This window comes from Trichomycterus rosablanca, chromosome 13, assembly GCF_030014385.1.
Source record: "Trichomycterus rosablanca isolate fTriRos1 chromosome 13, fTriRos1.hap1, whole genome shotgun sequence".
Lineage (NCBI taxonomy): Eukaryota > Metazoa > Chordata > Actinopteri > Siluriformes > Trichomycteridae > Trichomycterus > Trichomycterus rosablanca.
Genome location: NC_086000.1, coordinates 18,315,732 through 18,331,757, shown reverse-complemented (window position 1 = coordinate 18,331,757; position 16,026 = coordinate 18,315,732). Strand labels below are relative to the sequence as shown.

At 37.6% G+C, this 16,026-nt stretch overlaps 1 protein-coding gene across 4 annotated transcripts; it reads right to left on the bottom strand.

Moving 5' to 3' along the window:
- Window positions 1–704: 704 nt before the first annotated feature.
- ganc (glucosidase, alpha; neutral C) lies at window positions 705–11,552 on the bottom strand. 4 transcript variants are annotated; one of them, XM_063007371.1, is made up of 24 exons: window positions 11,496–11,552; window positions 11,247–11,309; window positions 10,529–10,631; window positions 9,819–9,946; window positions 9,527–9,718; window positions 8,867–8,888; window positions 8,714–8,780; window positions 8,530–8,626; window positions 8,164–8,347; window positions 7,312–7,453; window positions 6,754–6,989; window positions 6,540–6,666; window positions 6,279–6,358; window positions 5,725–5,868; window positions 5,540–5,636; window positions 5,348–5,449; window positions 4,404–4,647; window positions 4,254–4,318; window positions 3,657–3,733; window positions 3,498–3,575; window positions 2,866–2,979; window positions 2,248–2,360; window positions 1,074–1,171; window positions 705–894 (listed from the first exon to the last, which is right to left on the bottom strand). In XM_063007371.1, exons 1-24 carry the CDS (start codon window positions 11,543–11,545, stop codon window positions 782–784), a joined length of 2,736 nt encoding a protein of 911 aa, XP_062863441.1. In that variant the 5' UTR covers window positions 11,546–11,552; the 3' UTR covers window positions 705–781. The 4 variants fall into 4 exon arrangements, with proteins under 4 accessions (XP_062863441.1, XP_062863442.1, XP_062863443.1 ...); XM_063007372.1 differs by having other exon boundaries at window positions 3,498–3,572; XM_063007373.1 differs by having other exon boundaries at window positions 9,542–9,718.
- Between the last annotated feature and the right edge of the window lie 4,474 nt (window positions 11,553–16,026).

Here is a 16,026-nt window from a genome sequence, read left to right as displayed (position 1 = left end):
TAGAGTGACACACTGCTCTCCATTATTTACCATCTCTGTGCAGGTTCCTTCAATCAGCCAGCAGAGGCTGCAATTGCAGAAGTAATGAGGGAATAGCACACTAACGTACAAAACCGTATGTTAAATGAGTGCACTGCAAATTGTTAACTGTAAACTGTATATTAGAAGAAAATAATGCTGTAATATAAAGATGTATAAATCGCAGACTGCATTGTAGCATGTAAAATAAATCTTTACACGGAAAGAACAAGTGAGTAACGGTGCATTGTGTGCTGTCATTCATTAGAAGACACCAAGAAGCACAACAATGCATTGAAAACATCCAAGAAAACTGAAGTAAACAGTCTGTTTTTTATAATATTTTTCAACATTTTCAATGTTAGTTTGTTTGCTTAAGTTTAAGAAGTGTTAAATTTGTTGTGAATTAATGTGGTTTATAGCCTACTTTTACACTATCCGCAATGCTAAATGACATTAGGAGAATAGCACATTGGTAGGTTGGTAGGTCAGTGGTTAATGGAATTGTTATTGAAAAAAGTCCCTGGTTCAAACCCCATCACTTCCAAAATGCCACTGTTGGGCCCCTGAGCAAGACCCTTAAATTGTATTGTTGCAGTCACTTTGGATTTAAGCGTCTGCTAAATACCATAAATGTAAACGTCAACAGTGCTTCACAAGACTAACACAGAATTAACCACTGTAAATTAAAGGTAAATGTTTTTAATGAACTGACATGTTTTTTTTTACACACAGCATGCTATTATCCTGTTTTTAGCCAATTTTACGTCAGGCCATATATTTCCCAGTCTTTGTGTATGTCCAGGTCCAAACCAGTCATTGTCAGCACAGCTTGCTTTGGTTCAAAGTTAAATGTGACCGGGGTCATTCCTGCCTCTGGAAAGAGAGTAGGATTAGATTAATAAAGAAGAAAAAACTACTGTACAGTAGCAAATTTGCTAAGAATTAATTCATAGCACATACTATGCAACATCATATTTAAAATGTAGAAGTAACTATTGCATCATTTTGTAGTGATGCATGAAAAAATACATTATAACAATATTTAATTTTACCTGATTTTAAAGTTGGACTGCTGTGTAGTTTCTTCTGACCCAGAATTACCACTGATTCCAGTTTGCAATCAGAGATGAACACGCCTTCATCTGCACATCTGTATATAAAAACATGCAAGATTCTGACTTTCCCCAAATGAAAAAATCCAGGCACATGCACAGACAGACCCCAGTCTGGTAAGTCAGAGCCTGCCTTTTGTTTACATGCGGTTATTGGAAAGCTCAGGGGCCAAAGATGCATAGTTTAAATACAATTGTGAGCCATTTATACAAACAGTCTCATCCAGTTATACAGTTTCCAACAAGAAGGCGTCAGTGTTACAGTACGTTCTGTTGATAATGCGCGCCCCCTTCAGGTCACACATGGTATTTTCACCTAAACTCCTATCGTAGATGTACAGTAACTGTGCTGCTGGTCTTAAACATCGACTTAATACCACTGTTTACTTTTTCTGCTCCATTATGCAATTACATAATTCATGATCCTGTTATAAATGTTATTGCGTTAATTAACTTAATCAATTCAGACATTTGGTTTCAGGTATATCAACATCTGCCTGTGCATATTGTTAGTTAGGCAGCACGGTTGCACAGTGGATAGCACTGTCACCTCACAGCAACATGCCTGGGTTTGATTTCTTTTCTGTGTGGAGTTTGTATGTTCTCCCTATGTCCACATGAGTTTCCTCCAGGTGCTTTGGTTTCCGCCTACAAGTCTAGACATGCAGTCAGGCTAGCTGGAGCTACAAAAACTGCCTTAAGTGTGTGTGTGTGTGTGTGTGTCTGCCTTGTTTGACAACCTGTATAGAGTTTTTCCTGCCTTTCGCCCAGTTAATCAGACCCACTCCAATACAGTAGTGGAATAAATTTGGGACCTGGCATTGCTCTTAGTTTAACGACCTGACACACAGCCAGTAAAGTGATGCCCTGTTTGATGTAATGCTCATCCAGCAACAGCCTTTGAACTCTTGTCCGTTGGTAGTTTAGTGTTAGTGTGTTATATGGTAATGATTTATGATTGTATTTCACATAAAGAGTTTTAGTTAAAATCTTACTACTGCCACACCCACAGCAAAAGCATGATTGTTTGCCTCTGTTTTTAATCTGCATTTTGATTAAAAAATACAACTATACACATAAATGGTGAAAGGCGAGGAAAAATTGGAACCTTTACCTGCTAATAAGTCTACCAGACTGCACAGTGAACTTGCGCAGACAGAACTGCTTTTTGTCCCTGTAGCTAAAAGAATGTCCATCATCCAGATACAACACACCCTCTGCATTGCCCTGTAAAACAAACACTTATCAGATTTGAATTGTAGCATGCTAGAAGAAACTGCTTCTTGGTTTAAGTCCTATTTAAATTCATATTAGTTTTTACAGGTGTTATAGTGATTATTATTTGGCCACTAGAAATGTATGTCTTATGTAATCCCATATAAACAGACATTTAAAATGTATTCATTTATTCGAATTTATTAATAAATCATTAAATGGCATTACACACCCATGTACAACCCAGGCAGATACTAGGACGTATGTCAAATTCCTCATGGACAGTAATGAGAATCTCATAAACTCAGGTTCCCATGACCCTTGAGCTGCATGGCACTCACACTATCAGCTGCACCACTTTTCTGACACTTTTATTTGGTCTGTGTATAAATAATTTTGTCTCCATACACTCTAAGAGCATGACTAAAGAATTATAAACATTGTAATAAGAACATCAGAGCTTCAGGTGAAGCAATACCAGAAAAAAAAACGCTATTAAACTGAAGAGGATGATTACCTCAGAGTCCAGAGCTACAGTAAGAGTGAAGGGATATTGCTGGAGATCAGCTGTGCAGGAGCCACAGTCTGTTCTCCTGGGTACCACTGTTCCTCCATGCTGAAACACAGGCACCTGGTACAAGCAAAAGAAAAATCAGGTATGTTAAATGGTACGCTTGGCTGCCAAACAAGGTGTTTACATTGTTGAGTGTGAGGCTGGGTTAGTGTAATGAAACTACAGTACATATGGCACAATATATGTACACTTCAGGTGGACTGAGGAGTAGTAGTACAAAACAAAGTAATAAACTGTGACGTCTTCAATGCAATGTACACCACATATACAGTAAAGTACATACAGCAAGCACAAATATCTAATCATCTGCCCTTTTGTCTAGACGCATAGTTAGATCTTACAAAACAGCTATGAGAATAAGATGCATGTGCACTGATAACTATAAACCAGAACGCAAATAAACAAGAAGAAATGAATTTAGAAATCTGTTCCATTCACTGGTTTTTTAAAAAGTGGTGTCCAGTGACCTTAAATGATGTTTTAGTAGACCATAATCCAGCTTTAGTTATCAGACTATGCAGTTTACACAACCTGATTTGATTAATAGAGCATGTAAACCCCTGTCATTAACTCACCGTCTCCAGAGTCACAGGAAGAGTCACAGTCATGCCTCCTCTGTACACTGTACCATTGCTGATATCATACCACAGCTGCTACACAAATACACAGGTTACAAACTGATATATGCTGATATTCAGGCATTTATAAGGAGTATTTTTGAGCATTAGACTGACCTGATCTGGCCCTGGCAATAAAACCTTGATGTCTGTGACCCCTGGGTCAGTTACAGGACACGCCAGTAGAGCGTTACCTGAAATGATGGTTGACGTGATTGGTGTAAGACTCATTTAATCTGGTACTGGAGCTATACAACTACTTAATTACTTAAGCTTAACTTAATTACCTTTAACAAGATATGCTGATCTATCATGCGAACATCATATTCATTCATTCAAAGTTCTTGGTCAGGTGTCCACATACTTTTGACCATATAGTTTATTTCGGAGGTATATTTTGCAGCAACTAAGTTATTACAGGGCAAAAGCCAAATGTATTATTTATTAGCAATTATTTTGCTGAACTGTTAACAGAAAACTACATGCTATTGGTCAGTCACGCTATTGTCTTTTGGTAGAGGAAAACAGCCTGTGCACTTACAAGTGCGCTTTCAGTGCTGATCTCAAGCCCAGATGAAAATATAGGGAGGTTATGACAGGAAGGGCATCTGGTGTAAAAACAGTGCCAAATCAAGTATGCGGACTAGAATGATCCACTGTGGTGACCAAAAAAAAAAATCACTCCCCCCTGAGAAAGTAACATGCTTTCATTACCAATCATGTACTGATTGTCCAAGGTAAAGGTTTCTGTCTCCTTGGGGAACTCCACCCACAGTGGTCTGAAAAAAAAAAACACAGATTACAATGATTTTCAATAAATCAGGTTTGCTTCTCTACAACTCAGTTCTCAAATAATGTGTTTACCTTATAGGGGGCAACGCTGTGGTATGTGCGAGATGAAAGAGCGTATACCAGTAGGGCAGGAGGCAGTATCTCTGTTGGATTGCTAATCTCACTGCTGAAGTGACTGTGTCTTCAAAAAGCCAGGGTTCACGCCGCTTGGTCTGTTTGGCTGAGTGGCCTCTAAAGAAGGGCTGCAGAGCTCCTGCCTGGTACCAACGTACCAGCAACTCAGGGTCTGGATCCTGCACAAAACCTCCGACATCAGCTACACACACAAAACATGATATGTCAAGGTACATACATATTACACACTTAGAGCAATTCTGCATTGTTCAGAACATTATATTATTATTACTATAATTGAAAGCATATAATCATAAACTAATAATCTATTTTAAAATTATTACAAATCAGAAAATGTCAATTACAACTATTTGTGTCCAATCTAGTCATTAGTAGGATTGTGTTTAACACAGAATTAAATTTTTTCTGGTAACAAAACACACTACAAGATTCCGAATAAAACCAACTGAAGCTTAGTTAAAGAAAATTAAACACAGTCGGCTTGCAACAATAATTCAATCTAATGGTTTTGATGCATATACTTGTTTCTCACTGTTATTTAGGAATACATATGTTCTATTTAGCTATGTCTGTCCACTGATAATATTTAGTCCTTTACAGGTTACATATATAAGAACAATAAGTATCAATGTAGTTCATGTTTGCATCAAAAATCATTAAGATTATGGGTAATCATTAAGCTCTAGGGTATCTCAGGCAGAATTCGTACCCAAGTACTTTAGTTTTAATTTAAAAAATGAGCCTAGGAGAAGGAGATGGCTTTAAAAAAATCTTTTATTTGAAAGAAATCTTAAAAATCTAGGCCTATTGTGATGTTTTGATGTTTAACCAAATCAAAAAGAATAGTTTTATTTGACATCCACTAATCCATGTTGACTCACCGCCACAAAACTGTATTCCAGTGATACTTAATGACAACAGCATAGGGATTGAGATCTTCAGATACTCCCAGGTAGCAACATTGTCCCCTGTCCATATTGCTCCTGTCGAATGAAAATACCACAAAAGTTACACATGGTTAAATAAATAAATTTACTGTACTTTGAAACTATTCCATACAGGCTTAAGCTTACCCATCCTCTGAGAGCCAGCAAAGAAGGACCGGGAAAGAACAAATGGTCTCTCCTGACCGCCGGATCGAGTTATTAAACCCTCTGCAGTAGCCATGTGCTGTGGAAGCAATATGATTGTTTTCACCTATGCGGTCTTTAAACACTTCTAAATGCAAAATGTGGATAGATTTCAGGGCTGCTCTGACCTGGAAGAAGCCATACAGGTTGTGCAGTTCCCTGTGTTCCCAGCCTCCAGAGTGAACCGCATCTTTAGGCATCGTCTGCTCAGGTCCGTTGAAGACGGAGGGCTCGTTCATATCATTCCACACGAATAAGGACTCTGTAGATCCCTAATGAACAGTGCAAAAAATAAGCCATAGGAAGGGTACATAGGAAGTAAGTAAAAAAGAGAGAATTACAAATATCAAAAATCAACCATAAATCTAAAATGTATCTAAAATAATTCATCCATTTGCATTTTTTGGAGTTTGCATGTTCTCTCAGTGTCCGTGTGGGTTTTCTCCAGAGGCTCCGGTCTCCTCCCACAAGTCCAAAGCCAGACAGTCAGGTTAATTAGAGCTACTAAAATTGCCCCATGTGTGCCCCGTGATGGACTGGCGACCTTTTCTGGCCCAATAAATCAGACCCACCATGACCCTGACCAGAATAAAATGGTGGTAAAACAGACAATGGATGGTTGAATAAATGCATGTACAATGTATATGAAAAAAAAAACCTTTGATTTTTTGACTACACTTACTTTGTACTTGTCAAATGAAAACTGGCTGGCGTACCATGACCTTGTCCTCGAGCTACTGAAGTCCAAATAGCAGGAATCACCTATGATGCAGCAAAGTTTCAAAACATTCGACCAGTAAAATCTCTGAATGCCAGTAATTACAATAATAAAATAAGCAAAAGTGTAAGAGATACATTTAAGTACAGTATATGTCCCTTCATCCCAGAATTTGTTTTTGCTAATTCAGCCAATTCTTACTAGTATTCAATCCTGAGAAGATACCTGGCCAACAAGTTCCATGGTAAACACCACCATCTCTGTTCTTCACGAAATGGTCACCATCTCTTGCATCACAGAAAAAAGGCCAATCGAGATCAGCCTTAATATGAGGATCACTGATAACCACCAGCTAAAGTCAACATAGAGACACAACAGATTATTAATAATTTAGAATAGGCTTGAAGTACAGCTTAACCTACTGCAAACAGATACTTACCTTCCTATTCTTTATCTGTAGCTCAAGCTGCATGTCCACTGGGTTGGGAAAGTGCTTGGAGTCCCATGTAAAGTAGCGTTTTCCTTCGGTGTGCTCTATATCCAGCCAGATCACATCATAAGGAATGTCATAGAGGTCAAAGCCAGCATTCACAGCTCTAACATCCTCTTCATTCTCATAGTTCCAACGGCACTGGTGATAGCCTAAAGAAAACAGAGGGGGCAGGGCCTGGTATCCTGTCAACAGATAAAGAAAAGTTGTCTAATATCTGGCAGGCTACTTGACATACCAAAATATTAAAGCAGAACACAATAAGGTATAGGTGGGGAAACGTTGAAGCTCCTAGACCTATAATGTATTAATGCAGCTCAGCCCACTGTAGCCCCCACATTATTGTTCAAATATTTGTGAGAATAAATGTTAACAATTTATAGACTGTCAGGCTGTGGGGATTAGAGTCATCAGTTATATAATCAGTTATATAAATTATAATATGTGTTTAAATTTGTCTGTAATACATACATGCAGTATTTAATAACACTCAGAGAGGGTAAATACCTGTAAGCTGAGCATACTGCCAAAACAACTGGGATGGAGATGGTCCCAGCAGTATAAAGCAATCAATTCTTCCACTTTCTGACACCCAGTTCACACTAGTTTGATTAATTCTGCTCCTCTTCACTGGGGGACCATCTTCATCCTGCATCAAAACACAGCTTTAATATAATTTTAATTGTGACTAAGAGGCCACTCCAAAATATCCCAACCATTTTTTATTAAAATGCAGTTGGCATTATGCATTCAAGGCGCTCAGGTGACAGCACTAAATTACGCTAACCCACTAGCACTGGGATCCAAGGTTTGAATCCCCAGTGGTTCTATCAGTGTGACATCTACATACAGACATGATTGGGAAGCTGAACCCACCATGACCCTGACCAGGATAAATCAGATGTAGAACAGGAAACTCAAATAAAATAAACACAATTACGCATTCAGAGGGGTAACATTTTACTGGCATTTACCAAACTTGGATTTATTTCCCCAGATTGCAAGATGATAGTGTTTCCTGACTCTACTGCTCAAAAATCTAATAACAGGGCCATGGAATCCAAACCATGAAGCTTCCAACAAGCTGATTTTGATTTTATGCCACATTAACTTCAGCATTTACAATTCCATTATGTAAGCAACTTCGCAATAACAGCACTTACAATTGAGTGAGGCGACCCTAGACGTGCAGAAGAGGGAATTCATTCTACTGCTAGCATCTTTCCATAAAGCCTTTTTAGCTGCATGTTCAATTTTATGCACTTGTTTGCAACTGTGGCTGAATCAACTGGCCTCGCTAATTAGAAGGGGTGTTCACATATTTTTGGCCATGAAGTGTATAAATTGATAGAATGATACCTGAGGATGGTTTGAATGATACTGCAGATCCACCACAGTCTCAGAGGCGTTGAGCCAGAACACCCCTAGAGTTCGGTCCGGATTGTGAGTTAACAACAGAGGAACAGAACCATACAGTCCCAGTCTGCTGCCGATCTCATAAGCAAACACATCCAGGTTGTACAATCGATACGGCTCACCACCTCTGTAAAACAAAACAAAAAAAGTGGAGTTAGACTGATATCAGATGGTGGAGTTAGGCTGATATCTGATCCAGTTAAGCAGTTTTACTTGAATGTTTAGGTGACTAAGAATACAGAGCATTTCAAATTTGTCATTAACGTAAAATTTTGGAATGTATAAAGTAGTAACCAGAATGAACTTTACCTCGTGTCCTTGAGCTGGAGAGAATCAGCGTGTTCAGGAAGACCATAAGCATGGCTAAAACCATGCAAGCTAAGGTCAATACCTACTGAAGTGGGACCTGAAATACCAATGATTACAGTATTCCTTATGAAACTTTGTAAGGCTCTCTGTAAAGTTAAAGTTAAACAAAAAAACACAGACTCACCATTTGCTTTGATGTCCTGAAACTGTCTGAAGGTCTCCTTCCACAGCCCTAGAAAATCTTCCTTCCCCTGAAAAATAAGAGAACAGCATTTCTGACCACATATGTATTATATGGCATTACTGTATTATTTTATTTATATTAAATTGTTTTTACCTGATGTGAACTTAAGGGTTGCCTGTAAAAGTCAGAAAGAATTAACTGCAGAACATGAAAATGCTCAATTTAAGATAAGATAAGATTCCTATATTGATCCCCATGGGGGAAATTTGAGTGTTATTTCAGCTGCAACTTTTAACTTTTAAACACATAGAGATAACAGGTCATAATGACATAACAATCAGTTATTCATAGCCAGACTTATGGTGCACAGCTGCAAGTTAGATTATGGATATTATCTCTAAATTGCTAGACAAATAATGGCTTTACGCTGGCTAAACCTTAAATTTACCATTGGGAAATGCAATGTGTTGCGTTTGTAAATAACTATGTGAACTAACCCAATATACTATCTATCTTGAAAGCCTAGTTTGAAATAACATTTAAATTACCAACATTAGTGCCCTGTCCATAGTATTCCTATTTTGTTTATTTATGATACTGCCCTAAACATACTGCTGAACTTAACACTGCTTGTCAGTGAAATTTTATACAAGGAAATCGTGTAAATAGTGAATAACAGAACACCTGTATTTAAGAAAAGACTTCTGTTTCCGCTCCAAATGTTGATATGTTCTGGCTACTAATGTAGCTACTATCTCTCCACTATACATTTATGACACATTTATAAATATGGATTAGCATGTTTGAATATACATTTTATAAATGCACCTGGCTGAATCACTTGGTGTCTCAAAGCACAGCCTGCCTTCACGGTTGAATGTGACAAGCACCTCTTCCTTATGAAGAATCTCTAGGCTGAAAGGAGAAGCTAAAATTTGGACATGGTACTGTCCTGGACCCCACGTCAGTGAAACACAGTCAGCTCTCTTCCACTCAATTCTCAACCTGTTAAATTAGACATACTTGTTTGTTAAATATTTGACATTTGTATAAAAACATTACATCAAAATTACATCAGGAGTAAAAAGTAAAATTCTTATCTTACGGCTCATATTCTGGGTCTCTGGTCAAGACATCTGTTACTTTATACCGTTCTTTGACAGGGTGCAGCTCATCGATTGTGACTCTGATGGCTCCACTTTTAATTTTTCGTATAAAGACCAGCAGATTTTCCTGTTTGATGCAGATAATGACAATTTGGTGAACTGAATATGAAACTGTTTGTATTGATGTGATGGTTTTAGTTTAGTTAGTACACTCAACCTAATGTAATATGTAACATATGTAAAAAGTCCTTTCTAAATTTGCCAGTTTACTTAAAAAAAAAAAAAAAGTCTGCATTTAGAGGGATAAATTTGTGTTCATGCAGAAATAGTTCCAGAAAATACACAGCTTGTATGGATCTACATGTTAAAGATTACTTAGCATATGAACTGACTTGTCTTCTCTGAATCAAATCTGGAATTATTTACTCAAACTGATCTGATAAATACCAAACAATTGTGTGTAAAAGTCTTGCCCCAATCAAGTGGTGTAGCATTACAATGGGGGTGCAAATATGCAGGTAAACCTGTATGTACAAAAGAGGTGTTATTGATTAAAATTGATTAAAAACTGTCCTTGGGATTTATTTAGAAGTGTAACGTTTTGCAACTACCCATATGCTACAGATGCAGTGGTTGAAACTGTAAAATTTCATGTTCAGTGTTTGTATGTTTGCATAGATGAACAGAGCATATAATAAATGCACTGTACCTTAGAGTGAGGTTTATACAGCTCCACACTTGCTGCTTGTTCTTTCAGGACTAAGGTATCCAGTAAAGCGCAATACTGAGATGCAGGTTTGGCTTTCTGTCGCCTGTTGATTAGTTTTGGTTATTCAGGCAAATAATCAACAATCAGAAACAAGTTGGGTAATCTAAATGTGTATATATGTTTACCAGGGGTGTCAACAGGTCCACATGCCCTATTAAAATGTTGTTGAACCTTTCTAGAATCCAGCTGCACCCCATGTGTATGTCGATGGAAGAAATACATTGACATAATTTAGCAGACGCCTTTATCCAAAGTGACTTACATTACAGTTACAGTATAAGCAATTGAGGGTTAAGGGCCTTGCTCAAGGACCCAAGAGCAGCAACCTGGCAGTAGTGGGCTTTGAAACAGCAACCTTCTGATTACTAGTCCAGTACCTTAACCACTAGGCTACTGCTTAGGGATGCAGTTTTGGCAAAAGGTGGTGCAAAAACTGAAATGATTTAAACTGTTTCTTGTTTCTTTGTTCGAGAAAGTCAACGAATATGATGGATTAATTTAAATCCCTTTATCTATTTACTAAATAGTGGAAAAAAAACAGCCCTTTGGATTTATTGGCAGGCAAAGAGGTAGGCTGTGTCCCTCTGCCCTATTACAAGTGTTACAGAAACTCACCTGGTGGTTACACTGAAAAGTTACTTCAGCAAGATCAACTTACTTGTAAAACAAGATCTGATCAGCTTTCTTAAACTTTTCTTTACCCTCATCATCTGGCACGACGCTGAAAAGCAACAAAGTCCATTCTTGTTATTACTGTACCTGCAATATGAATATAACAACATAGCCTACCAGTGAAACTAAAGGACAAAATGACCAGGAACAACACATGATGTTAAATGGGATATAAGACATCTGTAACATCACAAATATTAATCAATATTTTATATTTTAACATGTCTAATTATACCTTTCAATTACATCTGTCACTTCTACGTTTCTGATATCCGTCTCCGCCATACTGACACGTTCTGTAATATTTTTTTACTGGAGACAGCGGGTGTGTGATTACCACGCCCCCTTCTGACATAAATGATTCTGATTGGTTGGCCACTGCTCCGCTCTGTTCGCTTGTACAGTATTTTATTTATTATATGTTTTACAAGAGGGACAAGCACAGAGATATTTAAGTAAATATTTAAAGCTTTCTAGTGTCTTAGTCTATACACTGTTTTAGAATTATATTTACATCTATTTATTAATTTTTTCTCGTTTTGAAGCCTGTTGTAAACTCCGTTATCCTGTTTACTTGCAGAAGCTTTCTTTATTAGTTAGACATGCACTCAATTTTTCCCCACATAGAATCAGCTGGTGAAGGCGAACTTTCCTTTAATAATTATTCTACAAAATTGTACTTTTCGTTTACTTAAATTGGCTTTATCTTGTATAAGTTCAAAGATCAAAAGCAAAAAGGTGTGACCAATATTAAAAAATAGAGTACATTGGGAAGGGGCAAATGCTACTTTATGTTAGAACGAGTGGGAATTAGATTTAACAATGGATGGATACGAGCGTCATCTGCTGGTCAAAACAAGCTAAATGGTGAATGGCTGCGCGCGCTCGACGCTGTGTAGACGTAAACGCGCACGTCGGCATGCGCGTCCACGTGAGTGAGCTGTTGCGAAGGCTGGTGGAGACATGCACGCGCACAGACAGGCAGCAGGCAGGCTTGAACGGAGTGGGCGGGCACGTCACGAATCCGCAGCGCCGGAGAGATGCTGCTGTGAGGCCGCTTAGAGAAATACGTGACATTTAATTAGTGTTCATTAGGTTTTTTTTAATTTTATTTTAAATATAAAGCCTACGGAAACAGCTGCGTGTGGCTCGGCAACATGGTTTTAGACGTAAATGATTTACTACATCCGGCGCTTTGTGGATTATAATAAGCACTGCAGGCAGCGCGACTCACTGAGGTAACGTTAACCAACATGGATTCAGGTCGGGATGACATTACTGCTGTGATGGGCTTCTCTGTCTGACTGACAGCGCAGTAAACAGTCATGAGGCTGCTAAATGTTTACATTTGACAAGGCTCTGTTGTATACACGACAGTATGAAGGTTTCGGTCGGTGTAAATAGTGTTAGTAGTAAATCCTGCTGTGTGTAGCAGCATTAGATTGCTATGCAACAAGCGGATTGCCATTGTATTGCAGATCACATTTCATGACTGGGCCGGGCTTTAGCTATATCCACTTCCACCAAGAGTCCACTCATTCTTCTAGATCTACTGACAGTCTGTCAAAAATATAACTTATTACTAATACGTATTAGTAGTTGTAATCGATGGTGAAGGAGAGAGTTGAACAATAAGATGGGACGATGTATTGTCTTATTTAAAGCTGGTAAATGCTCAGCAAACGTGAGAAATGTTGATGCAATATCATCATTATGTTATGAAATTATTACATTCAATCAACATTAGCAAGTAAAACAAGAATACTGTAACAGTAATGGGACAGAAAACCCAAAGGAAAACCACATGGAAACGTACAACAAATAATGATATGACCTGACTATTGAGTGAGTAGGTAAATGGGTGAGTGTGTGATGCTCACTTTACCAGCTTTACCAACCCTGAAGTTAAGTTCACTGTTTTATCTTGGCCAGTATTGATTGGCAGAAGCTTTTACATTTATTGCAATTAGTGAGGGTTAACCTCAATTGTTGAGCAACCTTCTGATCTCTAGTCCATGACCTTAAACGCTGAGCTACCACTGCCCTTGTTATATTCATTAACACCTAATGTCCTCCACTTACCAGCTGACCTACCAAAAGAGCATTTTTCTTAGTGAAGAGATTTAATGAACTTAAAAAGCCATTAGATGTTTGCTTTGACAAACCTTTCACTGAAATTTACACATGGTGTACACCTGTTCATATAGATACTTTGATAAGTGAGTCGCTGCTTTTACCACAGTTTTTTTTAATTGTTCAGTACCAGACCAAATTGCACATAAATTCCAAATGCTATTTGCGTAAGATAAATCCCTACATATACAGTATATTTAATCTATTTAGCCTATTTAATGTACAAACCCCATTTTCAGAAACGTTGGGAAAATTTGTACAATCAAATTAAAACAAGAATCTCTAATAAGTCTCTGATGTAACTGAAAAAGGTAGTAGAAAATATTTTCTTTGTTTTTACTGTCAGACTTAATTGTATTTTGTTAATATGAAGACATTTAGAATTTGATGCCTGCAACCATTTAAAAAAAGTTAGGGCAGAGTCATGTTTACCACTGTTATATCCCCTTCCCCATTATTTACATTGTATTGTTTGGGAACTAAGTATAAGAATTAATTGAAAGTGGAATTTTTGCCCGATCTTGATATAAGAATTAGCTGCTCAACAGTCAATGATTGCAATCGGCTGATTCTCCTTTTCATTATGCTACACATACTGTAGATTTAATAGAGACAGATCTGGACTGCAGGCAGGCTAGTCATGCAAACACTTGTGTCCTTGATGCCACACTGTTGTAGCACTTGCAGAATGTGACCTGGTTTGTCTTGCTGAAATAACCACAGACTTCCCACAATCATCCCAGACTTCTACCTGAATCTTTTCACAATATTGTGTATGGTAGATGCAAGACTTGTGTTATTTTCTTAATTTTTTCTTTTTCTGATTGATTTGTAAATCAGGGCACTGAATCATCTTATATAGTCTGGCACAAAGTGGGTGAGCATTCATTGCTTGCAAAGAGAGAGCTTTTAGTGGATCCTTCTTTAATACACAAAGAAGATTCCCTAACCTGTGACCAATTCACCTACTTACTGTAGAATATTACAAAATGGTGTAACTGAAATATTCTATAATGTATTAATTAAATTTACCCCTGTTCCAACTTTTTGGGATCTGCTGCAGGCATCAAATTTAAAATGTGTTTCTATTTACAAAGTACAATCAAGTTAGTAAAAAGATTGCAAATTTTTACTTTGTACTTGTAATTTGTACTTGTCTGTTAAATAACCAAACCAATTACCAAATCAGAATTTTTTTCTTTTATTACATTTTGCTAAATGTCCCATCTCTTCCAGAAATGTGGCTTGTACTTAAAGTTACTCTTGTCATTAAATGGTCCTTGGGATACAGTGTCAGTTTGAAGAAAACAAGCTGAACAGAACTGATGAGCCCTGTCTCTCCAGATCTCTCACAGTCTCCAGTACCACACAACTGCTGGTATTCTGCAAGTGTTTGTTTTTTAGCATCAGCATTTCTAAACGTGTGTTCGGTTATGTGTGTTCTGGAGCACATGACTTGTGTTTACCTTACACAAATCCAGTACAATTATTTTGTTTAATAGGCAATTTTTTTTCCAGATCAAGAAAAGAGAGAAAAATATGGAATCACTTATTGTTGATGTTTTAGGGCAGTGGTAGCTTACTGGTTAAGGTTCTGGACTAGTGATCAATACAATAGCAGACATTGTATTGACTCATAATCGTAGGTTTCTTTGCACAAAAGCATTGACTAAAAAGCCATACATGTGTATGTATTGTATGTGTTGAGGAAAAAAATATAGAATTTGCATTTCAAAATAAATACCAGTCTGAAAATGCATACTAATTTGCAATTAAAAGAGAGCATAAAAACCTTAATGTGTCTACAATTTGGTTTAAGTTAAACAGGAACGTTTTAAAAGGAAAACATACAGGTAGCCCAAGGAAAACATCCAAACCTCAAAGCATTATGCTCTGAAAATAGGAAATGAGCAACATGACAAATGGGTGGAAACAGAAGTTAATAAATCAGAAAGTGATTTTCAGTGATGAATCATCAATCTGGACTGGCTGGTGAGATGATGCTCAATCTTTTGTCTGATGCTGTTCCAATGAAACATATAAAATGACTGTTTGAAAAATAGAACCAATTTTTCCCAACTCATATAGGGTTGCATGTGATGTAAAGAACCAGTAAAGAGGGCAAGCATTGTCTCAGCAGTCAAGGATTTGGTGTACATTCCATCATTGGAAAACAGGTTTGCTAATAATGTTTCAGAATGATAATCTGTCTTGCCAAAAGGCTGATATCTTATAATACTATGGTTAAAACTTAATCTCATGCACCTTCAGCACCTTTAGTCTAGGTTAGTCTGAACCCACCAGGTTATTTTTAGCTATCATCACAGTGCAAAATACCTCTTGAAAAAGCACAAATAATTAATTTACACACTTTCTGCTTCATTCCTGTTTTATCGCAGCCTTGTAAAATTTAATTCTGGTGCATACTTGCAATTAAAAGTGTGCAAATTCCTAATAGCACCGTGTAAATAATTGCAGACTGCAGGCATGGCATCTGCAGCACACACTTAACAGATGCACCTCCTTCATCTGCCAACTCCAATCTTACCAGACAGACTGTGCTGGCTCAGGTCTCTTCTGTTCCCAGTCCTGATACACTTAACTCTACTGCTGAGCAGTCAGCATGTGTCTTT